General features: G+C 38.6%; 1 protein-coding gene across 2 annotated transcripts in view; it reads right to left on the reverse strand.

Annotated features, from left to right (window-relative positions):
- The window catches only part of PIAS1 (protein inhibitor of activated STAT 1), a 124,821-nt gene that overhangs the window by 24,693 nt on the left and 82,325 nt on the right, over window positions 1-17,803 (reverse strand). For both annotated transcript variants that reach the window (XM_075535241.1, XM_075535240.1), the window contains exons 3-7: window positions 15,717-15,801; window positions 14,997-15,044; window positions 11,372-11,462; window positions 10,552-10,686; window positions 5,850-5,955 (exon numbers count right to left, since the gene is read on the reverse strand). In XM_075535241.1, coding sequence (XP_075391356.1) covers window positions 5,850-5,955; window positions 10,552-10,686; window positions 11,372-11,462; window positions 14,997-15,044; window positions 15,717-15,801 — 465 coding nt within the window. The remainder of the gene's footprint in view (window positions 1-5,849; window positions 5,956-10,551; window positions 10,687-11,371; window positions 11,463-14,996; window positions 15,045-15,716; window positions 15,802-17,803) is intronic.

Raw genomic sequence — 17,803 nt, forward strand, 5'->3', positions numbered from 1 at the left:
CACACTTGACAGTTTATGCTATTAAGACACTTCAGAACAGGTGGATGATCATGCCAAAAAAGCCCAACTCTGTGATTAGTGGTTTGGCCCTTTGCATAATATAAGCCCAACCTAAGAGAAGGGAACTAGAGATTGGGTCCCATCACACGGGCAATGATCTATTAAATCAATCAGGGCTATGTAAAGAGGCACCAATGAAAACTACACATCAAAACTTAGGTGAAATGCCCTAGTTGATAGTACTGATGTGCTGGGAGGATGACACGTCCCTGAGGACAATGGAAACTTCACATTGTAGACTTCCCAGATCTCAACCTCTGAGTTTCTCCCTTTGACTGGCTCTGATTTGTATTCTTTTCCTACAATACAACTTGAAGTGTCACTCTAATATAGCTGTAGTGTACATATAAAGATAACAAATATAGTGCTGGTGAAGTAGGCAGTCAGTGAAAAAGAGAAAGACCCTCGATGAGATGGTAAGGATGGTGCAGGGCTGGCAGTTGTTTCAGGGTGTCTGAAGTGAGAGCAGTCTTGTGGAGGCCTGTGCTCTAAACACGTGAAATTTGGGTCATTGGTGTTAAAAGTTATGTTATGGTAAGAGTTGGAGTTTTTACTTCATTTATGTAGTTACTAGAGGAAAGATGAAAGAGGGTCAAGAAAAAGGAAAGTTATTTAAAATAGGTTTAAAAATTAAAGGCAGAATGTAATGGTTCAAATCAGGGCACTGACAATAGAAAAACAGAAGACAGATCTGAGATATATTTAGGTTGTAAGTTTGATAAGACCTGGTAAGTTCAGTTTTGAACACTGAATTTGAAGAAGTTTAGGTAAAGGGAGTTACTTAACTTTTTAAAAAGTCTAAAATTCTGGGGAAAGGTCTGAGATGGAATATAGATTTATGAGCTGGCGTGAGTGTGAATCACTTTCTAAGTCTACAGTGGGCTAAGGACAGAACCTCAGACAGCACCAACATTTAGGAGACTCTTTAAAAGAAGCCATTGGGGGAGGGAGGGGAAGGGAAAAAAAGGAAACCGAGCTGATTCCAGTGGAAGGTGAATTTTGAGAATGATGAGGGCAATGAATGTATAAGGGCGCTTTGCTCAATTGATGGCTGTATGGATTGTGATAAGAGTTGTATGAGCCCCAATAAAAAGACTTATTTAAAAAAAGCCATTGAAGGCAAGTGAATGGAAAGGAAAGGCTTATAAGGAGTAGAGGAGAGAATTTCCAGGAAAAAGTGGTTGGTTTTCAGCACAGATACGGAAAAGGCATTCTTTCCATGTGACAATCAGTAGATCAGTGATGCCATCTGCCAGAGCAGATTCCGTGGAAGGAAGAGGGTTACAGAGAGGAGGTAGAGGGTTGAAGGTAGACTAGACTAACTAGAATGAGAACAATGGGGAAAGGGAGCTGAACTTACAAGCGCTTGCTTTTTTTCTTCAAAGAATGGAGAACTGACATGGAAGTTGGACAGGGAAAGCCTCTGAAAGCGAGGAACTGAATGCATAGAACAAAGAGCACATAAATGAGGGAACACCCTCCCCTCATCTTGTTTACTGGCCACATCTACCCGGCGGTCTCACAGGCAGCTCAAATACCATAATCTAACTGCACTCTGCTCTTCACCCTGTGCTGATTTCCACAGCATTAAATGGCACCACCATGTGATCTGGTGCTCAAGAAGGAAGTTTAAAACACATCCTTTTGTCTTTACTTCTCACTTGTAACCAAACACGATATTTATCCCCACAATACTCCCCCAAATCCACCAATTTTTGTTCCATCATTATCTCGAGCCCCAAACGAATTCACGTTCTCTGGCTTGGTGCTGTCATCAAGCTGGTTCATAGTGACTCCATGAGCAAAGGAACACGCACCATTGGACCTATGTCATCACCACAATTGCTGTTATGTTTGAGCCTACTGGTGTAGGCACTGTGCAAATCCCTCTCACTGAGGGTCTTTCTGTTTCATTGATGCTCAACTTTGCCAAGCTTGATGTCCTTCTTCAAGGATTGATGCCTCCTGAGAACATGATACCCAAAGTACACGAGCTGGAACCTCGCCATCCTCACTTCTAATGAGCGTCCTGGCCCTACTTCTTCCAAGAGAGATTTCTCCATTGTTCTGGCAGTCAACGGACTGTCAATATTCTTTCAGAACATCATAATTCAAAGGCATCAATTCTTTATGTCTTCCTTTTTCCAGGTATAGTTTTTGCATACATGAGAGGCAGATGAGAAGGCCATTGGTTGGGTCAGGCACACCTTAGTCTTCGAAGTGATAGTAATTGATGTTGAAGACTTTCAGAGGCTTTCTGCAGCATACTTACCCAATGTTATTTGCCTTCCTGGTTGGTACTTGCATGGGCATTAATTACAGATCCAAGTAAAGCAAAATCCTTGACAATTTCAATCTTTTCTCCAGTTATCACATTACTTAATGGTCCAGTTGTTAGGATATTTATTTTTATTTACCCTTTTGCCCCAACAAAACAATCTCTCTCTCTCTCTTTTTAAAATCATTTTATTGGGGGCCCATACAACTCTTATCATAATCCATACATCAATTGTATAAAGCACATTTATACATTCGTTACCCTCATCATTCTCAGAACATTTGCTCTCCCCAAATCATTTCTTGCTTTCACTACTAACTGGCTCCACTGCCTCACCCTCGCCCCACTTCAATTCAGTCTTCAAAGGTGATGCTGTCATCCCTGCTGGAAACTCTACTGGCTTTCTATCAGCTTCCTTTCATTGTCCACTCCAGCACCACTGGCCACCTCTCCCTGCCCATCATGAGACTAACTCTTCCTCATGCTCAGTCTAGTCTTCGATATCACACCTCCAGAGAGGACCATGTTCCCCTGCGTTCACTGTCTTTCTTCATGGCACACGTCACAACTGTCACTCATTAATGACTTGTGCAATGACTTAACGACTGTGTTTCCCACAGGGAATGCAGAGTCAGTGTGTGTCTTGCTTATTGTGATATTCTCTTATGCTTGGAACACAGTATAGTTGAATATAATTTCTTGAATGAGCAGAATAAATAATAAAAGATTAAACAGGAGCAGGAAAGGGGGCTTTTGTTCTCAGATGACTGGAGAGAATAAAGTGAGGTTTGAGAACAAAGGTAGACACGTTGAAAGGTAGTTATGGTGGCACAGAGAAGGGAGAAGAAACAGGCAACTTAGAGAACTCACATCTGGTAACCAGCTCTCTTTTACTGACAGTGGGCTGGGATAGGAAATAGTATGCGAGCAAAAGTATGAAGTAGCTGCTAAAGTGGGCGAGCTGAGGGGTAGGACCTGCCCAAGAACTAGTAAAGACAATAAAGGAATGTTGAGCTGATAACTGTACATAAAACATAAAAGCAATATGATAGAAATTCACTCAAGTTAATGAATCTGAAAATAAACTTTCAGCTTAGTAAAATATTATCTACTTTTTTTCAAGAACATAATAGTACCTGACATGACTAATAAAACATGGTCAGTAGAATTTAATAAGATGAAGGAAGATTTATAATAAATATATCTAAGTTATTTCTTTTTACATATGCTCAAGGTAAATACCTAGTGGTGCTGTGGAAGAAAAGGCCTGAAGACCTGCTTCCATTATTATTGCAACCAAGAAAACTCCATAGAGCAGTTCTAGTCTGTAACACATGGGGCTGTTGATAACTAGAATAGTCACAATGGCATCTCGTAACAACAGACAAGACAATCCTGAATCAATTATGACAAATGTTCTTTTGGGCAGGGTCCGAATGAATGTTCACTAGAACCCCAGGTTAACAAATAAAAGGCACAAAGTGTCACAAAGCTCCCTCCCAATCTGCAGCTCCTCTCTATCTCCAGCACTGTATCACAGCCAAATAAACATCCTTTACTACTCTTTATTAGCTAAGTGATCCCTTACAGAAAATAAAATTCTAGGGGGTCACCTTCCCACTCTCTCTCCAGGTGGTGCTATAACTATAAGTGGAGAAGAGTTAAGTGTATTATGATTATTTTGTAATATCATAGCTTTACTTGCCTTATTTCTTGGTATCCCTTTCCCCACAAAGACTCCAAAAATGCTTTCTGTCTGTCTGGGTTTAGCAATAAGGGACAAATATGATGAAGATTCTCAGTGGAATGAACAGGACAGTGAAAAAGGACGTTTCTATCCCTACTCTACAATTTCTTGCTCCTTGTCTGAGAGACTGTCTCTATACCTTTAAATCTAATACGGGCTGTCAGGCTAGTCTGTCAAGGAACACCTATAGAGGCACTGAACAAAGGCCTGCTCCCTCTGGCTAGGACAATTTGCATTTCCAAAATAGCCCTTCAATCTAGAACAACCCTTCTGTGAGTTATCAATATGAAATGGTGATCTGAATATTGATATTTAGAGGTAGTAGGATCTTTTATGCTGACACAGAAACAAATGAACAAAAAAGATCAAAGCTGTGCTACAAAGGGAACTTATGAGCGGCGTTCTTTCCCACCAGTGTGCTCCAAAGTAACAGGGGCGCCTCACTAACCAACTCACAGCAAGGACTGGCTCCTTAAAGGCTAGCTAGCTAGCTAATTGCCGCCTGTGTAAGTTTTGTTCTCTAAGTGCTCTCAAATCCAATAACACCCTACCAAAAAAGAGAATAAAGGAAGAAATAAAGGTTCACCTCTTTGGAATGGCCACTGACCTGTGGCCTTAACAAACATTGGGGCAGGAACAGTCAATGTGAAGACTTTACTATGTCTTAAATTGTACACCATCCAATAATTCTCATCTATGAAGCAAAACTTGATAGAGATGTCAGAAATCCTATGGTCCAAACCTCTTGATGGAGGGATATGAGACTAATAGTAGAATGGCATGTCTAATGTCTAAGACTACATAATTAATTAATGACAGAACCCACCTCATTAGGATTCCCACTAACCTATTAACTGTCTTAAGGAGTCTTGGTGGCGCAGTGCTTAAATGCTGGACTGCGATCTGAGAGTTCAGTGATTCGAAACCATCAACTACTCCTCAGGAGACAGATGGATCTTTCTATTTCCGTACAGAGTTACTGTCTCAGAGACTTACAGGACCAGTTCTACTCTGTCCTATGGGGTCACCAAGAGTCGGCAACAACTCGATGGCAGTGAGTTTTGGTGGAGAATGACTTTCTTTAGAGTGACCGAAATAGAAATGAAGAAGGTTGTTTATAAATCCACCACTTGAAAAGCTTTCTTTAAAGAAGCTGTGGTGGTGCAGTGTGTTAAGAGTTGGGCTGCGAACAGCAAAGTCGACAGTTCAAATCCACCAGCTGCTCCAAGAGAAAAAGATGAGGCTTTCTGCTCCTATAAAGATTTGCAGCTTCAGAAATCTAAAGGGGTACCTGTCCTACAGGATCACTATGCGTCGGAACCAACTTGATGGCATACTTGATGATATACTTTGTGAATACAGGGTCTTCCCCCCTGCCCCCCCCAAATAAACTTTCACTCTAAAATAATGCTTTTGAAATACATACCAAGTTTCCCTACCCATCTTTCTGGTTAAAATTGGTTAAAATTCCTTAACCAAGAATTATTTATTGTATGAGGTTTTAGCAAAATATTCTTCAGTTTTCATGAACTAGTCACACAGAATTACTTTTAGGATCAGTAAAATACAGGTTATATATAAGTCATAACAATGAAATGAACTTTCCTTTCAAGTTGTGTCTTACTAAACTCATAGAAAAGGTTCTTAGTGTTCTGGACTCTAGTAAAAGATAAACCCGGAAATTCCTCAAGTTGAGCAAATACTATTCTAACCTTAAACAAATTAATTTTAGCTACAGAAATGAAACCAGTTTATTATACGTACTTAAAGCTCTAGAATGATCCGGATTCCTTATTCCCTTTGCTCGTAACCTCTGAAGAAGAACTGTTGAGGACAACTGTTTTACAAGATATACTGCCATGGAATAGTTCTGGAAAAAGAAAAAAGAAAAAGATGCACTAAACAACCAGCATATGTAAGTAAACAATACATCTACTTAGTCCCACACTGAAAGGGAAAGAAAACTAGCATTTGTTTAAAAACCTATTGTGTATCAAGCATTCTCTTACGTGTTTCCATTTGATCCTTCCAAACTGCTCCTGAGGTCACACACTACTATCATGGATGTGAAAGTGCTGTCCGAAAAGCAAACTAACTTGCCCTACTTTTACAACTAAGCGAAAAGGTCAGCACTTAAACTCAGGTGTGTCATACGTATCTACTGCCTGACTGACTAAACTTAAAGGTTTTTTATTCAAGGCATTAAATAATAGAACAGTGTTAAGACTTTAAACCAAGGGTATAGGCAGCAAATGTTATAATAAATGATATTTAGTAGGTAAGATATATATCTAAAATATTAGCTACTTAAAAAAGTTATGAGATTAGCTTCCTATCCTGTCCTAATTTAAACCTTTTAGCCTTATATACATTCAGCAGGTCTTGAAAAGACTTTATCTGGGACATTATAACTATGAAGTTCTACAAATAAAGGGAATATTAAAACTTGCTGGTTTGGTAGCTCAATATGAATATCCACTGCCAGCAGAAAAGGAAACAGAGAAGAATTCATCAGCAAGCCAAGACGGAGTGAAAGGTACATGGCTAGATAAAAGACGCTGGAGCTGCGGCGGCTAATGTAAGGCAGTGGACAGACCTAAATCCAGGGCTGGGATCAAAATGAAGAGCAAGAGATTTGAAAGGAAGCAAAATGAAGAAAAATTAGCGCAATCTTATATTTCAATAGCTACTTAGAGTTTTCAAAGTAAACTTTACAGAAGACCTAGAAGATACAGACAAGATAGGTACTTTTCTACGTGAAGGACGGATGAAATTGAGGTGCAAAACGATGATGTATTCTGTTCATGACCATCCAACTACTTAGTGAAAGAGCAGGCACTTGAAGCCAAGAGTAGGATGTCAACAGAGTGGCCTTAATGACCCAGTCCAGTGTAATTCTAATTCTCGGCACTTCTTGCTTTGAGCCTCAGAATCTAGTCCGATACACATTCTAATTTTCAGATACTTAAACCATTTTGAAAATGTATTCCTTGCTTTTGGCAACAGAAGAAAATATCCATCAATATCCCCAGGAAGTCAAATTTTTACCGAAGTTAATATACCTATCCATGTTTACATGTTATGTTTTCTCTATAGATGAGGTTGCAACGCCTTTCCATGGAGGGTTATTGGGAGGGGGTGAAATGCAGAGGAGGGTTGGAGTATCAAAGAAAGCAAATTTACTTTCCAAATAATCTTAAAACTGTCTTAATTTTTAGAGCATAAAACGTATCAACCTAATATAAACCAAAAACCTTCTTTTAGGCAAAAAAGAAAACTTACCCTTATTACTTATTTGCTTAATAGTTCCAGTATGATAGAAAGTGGAGAAATGCTAATTAACACTGAAATTATGTACTGACAACTTGAATCTTCAGAACTAGGAATTACCCCCAGGCTTTATATAAATATTTAAGAAGAGATCAAATAGAAACCACAGTTACAAGTTCAGTGAAGAGGTACGTTCACTCTAGTTGAAACATGTAACCAATTAAAAAAGAAAGAAGCAACAAGAATGGCATGTATTAACAAATGCCACATGTATCAATAGTATAGAATTAACTTTTACTTCAAATGAGAGATCAGCAGTAGTTACACTCACTCCTCAAACTCAAGGGTGGTAAGGCCCCTCTTCTCGGTAGAAAATACACTGTTACTATAGTGCTACTACTATTAATCCTTCTAAGTACTATTGACATTTACAAAGGGGTTTCAAAGTTTGTGGAAAATGTAATGAAAAGATAACAAACATTTCCAATGGACTTTCTGAAGCCCTCTCCTATGATATCACTGAAGTTTTTATCAAATGCTTTCCTGAAGGTCTTGTAAATGTTCTCTATTAATATTTGAAAAAGTTCTTTAAGGCCCCAATATCTTCCCTCCTTTCAGATTTAGCTCACTTCCTATCATAATGGAAGTCAGCAGATCAGAACTTATCTCTCCAGTACTAAACATGTATACTTCTCAATCATTTCACTCTCGGACTCAACAAAGCTGTCTTGTCTTGTATAGGACATGTCACTATTCACCACTGATGGGTCTTTCTTCTCTTGTATATTTAATGCCTTCCTCTCAAGAAGATACATCATTTTTTAAACACATTAGAATTTCTCCCATTAAAACCAACAACTCTCACCCCAAATTTTCCTTTGGCTCCCCACGCACCCCTCTTTCAAAACACATTTCTAGCATTCACTACCTCCACTGCCTTGCCTCCACCCAACTCAGCACAACCTAGCTGCTACTCTGACTTTCCGACCCAAACAGCTCACACTCCAGTCACCTTCATGTTCGAACCCAAAGGGCCTGTATATGCTACATTTTAGCACGCTTGCTTTCTACCATATCGCCTTTTGGAAACTCCTATCTTAGCTTTTCCATTACCCAGCTTCATTTCTCTCACACTATTTCCCTGTTTATCCTTTGGGCTCCTTCTCCACCATCGGTGGTTTCTAACAAACAACCCTTAGGTACCCTTCTCTTTCTATACAATGCATGCCTCCTAAACAATGTCAGCTCTGTCTAGAACAGAGCTGATACGTACCCCCACCCCAGCATGAAGGCATCATTCAGTCCTGTATGCCCAATTCAGCTTATCTCAAAGGCATTTCAAACTCAAAGCTTCAAAACTGAACTCACAAGGTTCTCTCCATCTAATCACTAACCCTCCTCCTTAAAAAACCTACACTTGTCCCTTTTCCAGTTTTCGTTCTATCTTGGCAGTATCACCACCCACCTTTTTTAACCAAGTCTGACACCTAGGAGACATCCTGTTGCCTTCCTTTTCTCTCATCCATCCATTCAAGCAATCCAACATTCAGTCCTTCGGATCCACCATGCACTCTAAGCCAAAAGACTCTCTCACTAATACTTAAGCAACAGCCGGCTCCTCAGCAGTGGTCTCTCTACAAACCCCTATTCAAACTAAGTCCTTCTCTGGGAGGGAGCTTTTTTTCTTAAAACAGAAATATGATTCTGTAACCTCTGGCTTAAAAAGAAAATCCATAACACTGGCATTATTTACAAGGTCCTCCTCTATGGTTTCTTACCTCATCTTAGACAATGCTCCTTCCCACTCTGGCCTACAGTTACAGAATCCCTTTTTCCTCTTTTTTCTAGTGGGGTGGGAGTATGGGACGGGACACACACACCCTAAGCTCACTCCTGCCAGTGGGTGTTGCACAAGCTATTTCTCCCTAACCTAGTACCTAGGTAATTCCTACCCTTCATTTCACTCTTGGCACAGCTCTCTCTTCCTTAGAGAAGTCCTCCCTGACCTCCTCCTACCCCAAAGCACTATCAAAAATAACACGCAAAAAATGACGACGCCACACCCTTTATGGTATGTCCCTTTATGGGATGTATAGGTCCACAGTTTTTGGAGTAAGACTGACTGGTTCCTTAGAGGTCGCGAGCTCTCTGAAGGCAATGATCCTCACCAACTCCCTGCAACTCATGGCACTGCCAAGGAGCCCGGATGCCACAGTAGTTGAGTGCTCAGCCACTGACTGAAAGGTTGGTGGTTTCGAATGTGGCAGTGTCTCCATAAATATTTATTTATTCTTGAGTACCTGATATTTTAATTTTATCCACAAAGCTTTACAGTCTCAGAAATCCTAGGGTTTTACACCATCTGAAAGGGGTTGCTATGAGTTGCAATCAACTCAACATCAGTGGGTTTGTGGTTTGGGTATTTTCAGTTGTGAGCACAAAACCTGGTACACAGTAAACAAACTGTAAATTTCAAACAAATTAGTGAATACATATGAGTTCATATTGTGAAGTTTCAATAACCAAAAGAAACTTTCAGAGACCAGCAAAAAACACAGAAACTTCAAAAAGAAACCCAAGATAAACAAAACTAAATTTTAACACTAGATTCAGAAATCAGCATTTGTTTAGTTAATGGTGCTATATTATTAACCAACTGTTTTCAAAAAGTGAAAAAAATTTATTTTAAACTATACCTAAGGGTGAGATAGATTAGATCATTAAATGCAAAATAAAAAATCATAAAAGGCTAAGAGAAAATATACCCAAGTACACATTGTTGTTGTTAGTTGTCATCAAGTAGATTCTGACTCCTGACAACCCCATGTGTGCAGAGAATAGCTCCACAGGATTTTCAAGGCAAGGACCTTTGGAATGCAGATCCCTCACAAGAGGCCTGTCCTCAAGGTGCCTCTGCATGGTTTGAGCCACCAACCTTACTGATACTACCTGAGTGCCTCATTATTTGTGCCACCAAGGGACTACCTAAACAAACCACCACCACCATCAAAAATATATGTCTGTCTCTCTGCATGTGCATATTTTAAATGAGAAGATAGTGAAAATTCACTGTGAGATAATAATGCCTTTTCAACTTATTTTGTAATATCGTTTCTTTACAAGTTCCTGTATCTATGGAGATTATTAACCCTTAGGTCAATACAAATATCTTCTAGGAAAAAACAAATGTACTTACTCTTCCAATTTCTGCCGTCCAAGAAACAACAATGGTGTTTGGTACTGTTGTGGATAATCGGACAAGTGAGGTGATATTAATTGGTCGGCTGGGTCGCTTTGGTTCCACACCATTTTTCGTTGGTGGAAGATAACCCTAAGGATGACATAAGTTCTTACTTACTGCTTCCACAATAACTTACTTGTCTTATCAAAAAACTTATTTATATAATTTTTATAAAAAAATTCACACTTCATATATTATTACATTTCTAATCCGAGCACTCAAACCTACAAGCTAGAAAATAGATTTTCACTGAGAATAAAGAATCAAACATTTAAAAGTTTTCTGTTATTATTTCTCTAAACAACATAGTAGTTTTAATGCAATAAGCCTGAAAAATAAATCAGATAGATTAAGACATCTTTAAGATTTAAGAATCAAGAAATATTCATAGAGCTATAGAGCTTCTTCTTCCAAAGGCTTTTAAAGCCCTGCTTATAAAGCTTACTAGGAATATTTTTTGTAGGAGCCAACGCAGTCTCCGAAGTGTAGCCCTCTTCATACCTTCATTTTACCATAGGATGACGTCACGGTCCACGTGGAGCTGGGGTTTCATTGAAACAACTTTTTCTCCCGTAAAGCTAGTACACCTGATCTCCATTGCTAAGGTCACAGCTTTTAATTAAATAGGAATTGGCCAAAGTGCTTAATCCAATCACATAAAAATATACCCAAAACAAAAGTTTTCTTAATAAAAAAAACTATTGTCATATTCGTGGTGTCTTACTTAGTAGCTATGTTGGCAATGAAATTTAAAAAAATAGCTTTTGAGACTTACTGGAAGGCTGCAAGGTTTTGTATTCACTTTAACACAAAGATTGGGTGGGAAGTGATCTTCTTGTGGACAACTGGTTTCTGATAAACAAAACCTAAACAATAGAAATTTAATTTTCTTTAATAAAGCATCAGATAATACTTTTGTTCAACAGCTAATTTAAAGCATGATCAATTATTAACAAGAGGAGGAAAATTATAAAAACAGGGTATTTAAAAAATAATAAAAACATGGTATTTCATATTATGAGCATATATATTTAAACAAGTTTACAAGAATAATTCTGTCAATGTAGGGTTTCAATGAGCAAACTACAGTGTCTGTTATCATGACACTGTCAATTATGAGTTTAAGTGTGCTCTAAGAGGACTAGCTACTGGGATAGTAGGTTTACAATCTCACTGCCATGAGGTCAATGCCAACTCACAGGGACCATATTGGTAAGGGAGATGCCCCATGAGTTTCTGAGACTGTAACTTTACAGAAGTAGAAAGCCTCTCCTTTTTCCTGAGGAGTGGTTGGTGGTTTTGAACTGCTGACCTTGTGAAATGCAGCGAAATGCATAAGCAGTCCACCACCAAGGATCCCAAGGGCAGTATATAGTATTTTCACATTTATTTGCCTGTGAAACATTTTTTTTTTTATCTCAAACAGAACAGACTGGAAGTGCTACTCCCTTACCAAGACAAAGGTAATCTACTGTTGCCCAGAACTAAAGAAAGTTGAACAGTAATAATACAACCATATATATTTAGAATATTATTTTAGAAACTTACATAATCTTTGTGAAAACCATGATTTTTAATTTCTCTTTCTACCCACATATATAAATATATTATCATTTTGTTATTTATGACTTCTGTTCTTTTATTATAGCCTTATTCCCAATATACATTGGAGGGTCACTCCACTTTATAGACTGTTCACACACATGTTAGTTCTACAGTTTGAAGAACCCTACTGCTGAATCCTGTGAAATACTCATTGCGTCCAAACCTCTTCCCTCATTATCAGTGCCATGAGGTTTTTACCTGCCCACCACAGAATTTACACAGAATTTGGGCAAGGTCCCACAACAGGTCATTTTTAATATGTTCATCGCTTGGGAAACAATGAAGAGTTCTCATCAGATTCTCAAAAGAATCAAACCCACTGGCATTGAGGGTCTGGGGCTATAAATCTTCATGTAAGCAGAGACCCTCATCTTTCTCCCTCAGAATGGCTAAGGTGTTTGAACGGTGGATCTTGCAGTTACCAATCCAATGTGTACCCACTATGCCACCAGGGCTTCTTCTTTAAAAGGGGCTATTCAAGCCAAATTCGCTGCCACAGAGTAGATTCTGACCCACAGCCATCCTACAAGACAGAATAGAACTGTGGGTTTCTGAGCCTTAAAGGAAGTAGAAAGTCTAATCTTTCTCCCACCAGAAGGCTCGAAGTTTCAAACAGTTAATGTTATAATTAGCAGCCCAATGCCTAACTCACTGTGATAGCAAGTACTTGCAAAAGGAATAAAGACCTTTGAAAAGGTTAAAAATTACTGGTCTACAAAGATTTTTCTCAAAATACCCAAACTCATAGGTTCATCTTCTAGAATAATTTTCCATTATAGGCAATTTTAAAAAGTAATAAAATACTGTAAGAGTCAAAGAGTTATCACAATTAAAAAATAATTTATTGTTTAATATATGAACAACCTTGGCTGTCTGCGACTTCAAGAAGAGTAATTCTTTATGACAAGTGGATTCCTATTCTAAATTGTCCTACTAAAATGAGGAGAAAAATCAAGGGGGTGGCGGGGGGGCTGTTGTGGAAAGTTGCCATGAAAGGAGTTCATAAAATGGAGAACAACAGGTAAATAAATGAAGTAGGAATGTAATAAAGAAATCACTGACACAAATTCTAATCATGCTTTAAAGAAAATAGAGAGGAGCTGATGCACTGTAACTGATTGTGATTATATAACTGAAACTTTCAAAACTATAACCACACTATGGAAGGGTATCACGTGAATTTTATTTTAATCATTTGTTTACTTATTTATTTTAATAAATCATTTTATTGGGGGCTTGTACAACTCTTATCACATCCATCCATCCATCCATGTGTCAGGCACATTTGTACATTTGTTGCCATCATCATTCACAATACATTTTCTTTCTACTTGAGCCCTTGGTATCTGCTCATTTTCCCTCCTCCCCCGATAATTTATAAATTATTATTATTATTTCCTATTCCATTCTTTGAAACATTTTTGGATTCATCTGTTTGGCTCACTACTACAAACTCATCTGTTAGGACGGCTGCCAACACCTCCCTCGTTTCTTCACCTCTTCTACATCATCAAGTCACTGTCCTTTCATGTCCCTCTGCATTTGCAGAAACAAAAAGAAGTCGCACCATAAGGTCAAGGTGACTAAGGTGCGTGAGTAAGGTGCATGAGTATGGTGCATTGAGATGGCTGCACGAGCAGGTGTATTTTGTCATGGTGGCAAAACCTGTCTCCCATCTGCCACAAATCAAACCTTTTTTGTAGCACACTGTTACTCAATCTTTTCAAAGTCGCTAACTAGAAAGCTTGATCAACAGTATGTCCTGGTGCAATGAACTCCAAATGCATTATGAGTTGACATTTTGGTCTGTTTGGGAAACTGACAGATGTCTAGAATGAGGTTTGTCATCCATTGACATTTCAGCTTTTTTGAAAAGAGAGTTTTACCCACAGCACTATCCTTGTAAGCTGTGTTCAACATCACATCAGTTTCTGTGGCATTTTTCCTGAGCAGGAAACAAAACTTCACGGCTGTATGCTGTTCTCTCAAATTGGCCATCACATAAAATGAGGTTAGGGCAAAACTGCTTTTACAAAAAAATTCACTGTGACCAGAGAGAACCTTCCCAGGAAATGCCATAGGGTACACTAACTCTCTTTCTCTTTCTCTCTCACGCACCCACATACATACACTTTATATTAAAAGGCAAAGAAATGAAATATTTGGTGCAACTCTATGAGTTTTAATTATTTTTATTTTTTTAGACTTAAGTACTACAATAGCTTGCCTTTATCTACCGTAGCTTGCCTCTCATGCAAATAAGCAACTTGCTTCCCTAAAACGTTGTATTTCTAAAATGTTGACCACTATGCTATTTAAAGATAGTAGTTGGAGCTTTTGAACTAGCTGAGGATAACCAAAGTAGAGAAATAGGGTAAGACAGTAGATACACGTCTTTTTTCTTTTTTACGACTTGCTATAGCAGCATCTAACACAAACCCAAAGCCATCAAGCTGAATCCAACTCATGAGCAAACCCTACCGGACAGAGCAGAACTGCCTCATGAGGTTTCTGAAGCTGTCAATCTTTATGGAAACCTCACCTTCCTCAGAGAGGCTGGTGAGTTCACACTCTTCACCTTTCAGTTAGCAGTCCAATGCTTAATTCAGGTACTATGAGGGCACCTTTTTAAAAAAATCTGAGTTTGTTAGAAATTAGGGTATTTCATAATAGGAGAATGCTTTTTTCCTATTCAACCATGGAAATTCTCTACACACTGGCTATTTTGAACAATATCTAAGGAGTTGTAACATCTCAAACTTTGCATATATACTGCACTACAGTCAACACCGTACCTTAACTGGACCTGTACTGTGAAGTCACATTTGGTCCCAGAAATATCCCTAGAAAAGACAGACAGAAGAGTTATCACTATTTTCAGACATGCGCATCACATTAGAGCTAATTCAAAGATACTGTCATTCCAGAAGAAAAAAAACCAATTTATCAGACATGGCTGTTTTGACTGTAAACAACACTGTATAATAAAAAATTTAAGTACTAACATTTCTTTTTTTTTAAGTACTAACATTTCATGACACTATTATTCGCTATAAAAATTTCAAATTATCATAGCTATATTTGTTTGGAGACAACTAACATACTACAATAAAAATTTTAAGTACTAATATTGCATGACACTAGTACTTACTACAAAACAAACCAGCCATTCTCTGCCATAACCTATGACATAGCCTACAAAAACACCTGAACTCTCTGTACTCACTTCAAAACCAAAACCGAACTAATAGCCACTGGGTGGATGTCCACTCGGAGCAACCCTCTAGGGCAGATTAGAACTACTCCAGTGGGTTCCCGAGACTGTAATTGTTCATAGGAGTAGAAAGTATGGCTGGTAGTTTGAATTGCCAACCTTGAAGATCGAAGCCCAGTGCATAACCATTATGCCATCAGGGCTCACTGTTCACCTACTATGTGGTTTTAAAAAAATCACTTACTATAGCCGATCTTGGGCTCAAACGTCAAACTGTAAGTTACACTTGAAGACAACTTACATGGAACTACTGATCTGCTGCACTTGTTGTGGTGTCAATGCAAATGCAAAACAGGTTTCTCGAAAGCGCTGACTGTTGTCTGATGCTAAAGAAGAAAAAATATATAATTTTAATTACCCTCAATTTCAACAATAGAGAAAATAGCTCGGCAAAAATATAATCATACCTTTAATTAATTAGAAAGCTTTCTAGATTACATAACAATGCAAATCAGAAGAAAAGACCAGCTTTTAAAAAATTATGTAAAACGCATTGAAGATAGCAGATAGACTTTGGGCCTCTACTCAAGCCTCCTTTAGCACAAGAACACGTTATTCTGATAACCTGGCACTCTTTGATACTCACCTTCCCGACAAGATTGTAGAAGACAAAATGGGTGCATAAGCAATGTGGTGAAGAGAGCAGATGGTGCACGGTTAACAAAATATATAGCATTTGGGGGTCTTCAAGGCTTGAAGTCAATCAAGCGGCCATATAGCAGGGAAGCAAATAAACCCACATGGAAGAAGCACACCAGCTGGTGTGATCATGAGGTGCCTATGAGATCAGGTATCAGGTATCAAAACAAACAACTATATTGATGCGAGAGGGGTTGAAGACCCAAAGCCCATCTGTACATAATTGTATATCCCCCTCACAGAAGTGGTATAAGGAAGGGATGATTCAACCAAGATGTAGTATAGCATTGACGAATCACACATCATTCCTTTAGTTTAGTGGTTATCACCTTGTGGGTCATGTGACTCCTTTGGGGTCACATGACCCACCCACAGGGATCACCCAAGACAATCAGAACCACATATTTCCAATGGTCTTAGGAGCCAAGACACCGCTCCTCTATCCATCTCCAGGCGGGTCCGCCCACATAAGAGTACAAGATGTGATGCTATCATCACACCAGCCCCATCACATATATCCCATACAAATACAGGTGTATGTGACAGGGTTGGTACCATAATGTACTTATGTGTACTAGTCACACAGGTGTAGAAAGCAACTACTATGTAGAGAGAAGCTACTGTGTTGAAAGCAGCAGTATTGGAGGTAAAATGAGACTTCATGAATTAAAAGTAATTACAGGGTAAATGTAAAATCATTACTATAAAATCATAAACTACTGCAAAAAAATCTACCATGGGAACTTAATCTGGATGCTGATTAGTCTTTTTATATTCAGCTGTGGTTGATGTGAAAACTGTCCCTTTGTGATAGTAAGAGGTATGTAAAAAAAAAAACCCCACAATGGTAAATCATAGGAAACTTTCATGAACTGTATTGTATCATCTTTTGTATTATTAAAGCTATTGTTATATATATTTTCATTAGAAAAACATCCCACGACAATGGATCGTGTAGAGAAGAACGTTAAGACAAGAAAACATAGTGAGGATTTTTTTTAAAACAGTTTAGAGGATTTTTTACAGTTTGATTTTACTTCAATAATTATAGCAAGAATTGAGAAACCACACTCTGATACTTGTGGTTAAATTCTATCAACCGAATCTATGAAGACGAACACACTAAACCGCCATTTTGTTAGCAAGCACTTGAGCTTTGCCGGCAAGGATACCAACTATTTTAGATGCAAAGCTGATGGACTGGAGAAAGCCAGACTTGACACTGGTGGCCAGTACCACAGACACAATGTAGCAGCTGTTGAAGCTTCATATTTGGTGGCACTCAGAAGGGCCAGAGCTATGAAACCTCACACCATTGCTGAGGATTTACTGTGGCCAGTGACCAAAGACATTGTTCCAGTCAATGATGGGAGATGAATTTCTTACAAAATTGAGTGCAATTTCCTTATCTAATGACACTGTCCACAGAAGAATAGATGACATGTGGGCTGATATTCGTAATCAGGTAATCCAGAAAATGAAATCTGCTCCACCTACAGACGCTGCAAACTGTTCACAGTTACTGGTTCACCTGAGGTATATTAATGATGGTGACTTTAAAGATGAGTTTCTTTTCTGCAAACCTCTTGAAACAACAACTACTGCACGTGATGTATGTGACACAGTTGGTTCATTTCTGAACGAGCATAAGATCTCTTGGGAAAAAGTCTGTGGTGCTTGCACAGATGG

This window comes from Tenrec ecaudatus, chromosome 17, assembly GCF_050624435.1.
Source record: "Tenrec ecaudatus isolate mTenEca1 chromosome 17, mTenEca1.hap1, whole genome shotgun sequence".
NCBI classification, from domain to species: domain Eukaryota; kingdom Metazoa; phylum Chordata; class Mammalia; order Afrosoricida; family Tenrecidae; genus Tenrec; species Tenrec ecaudatus.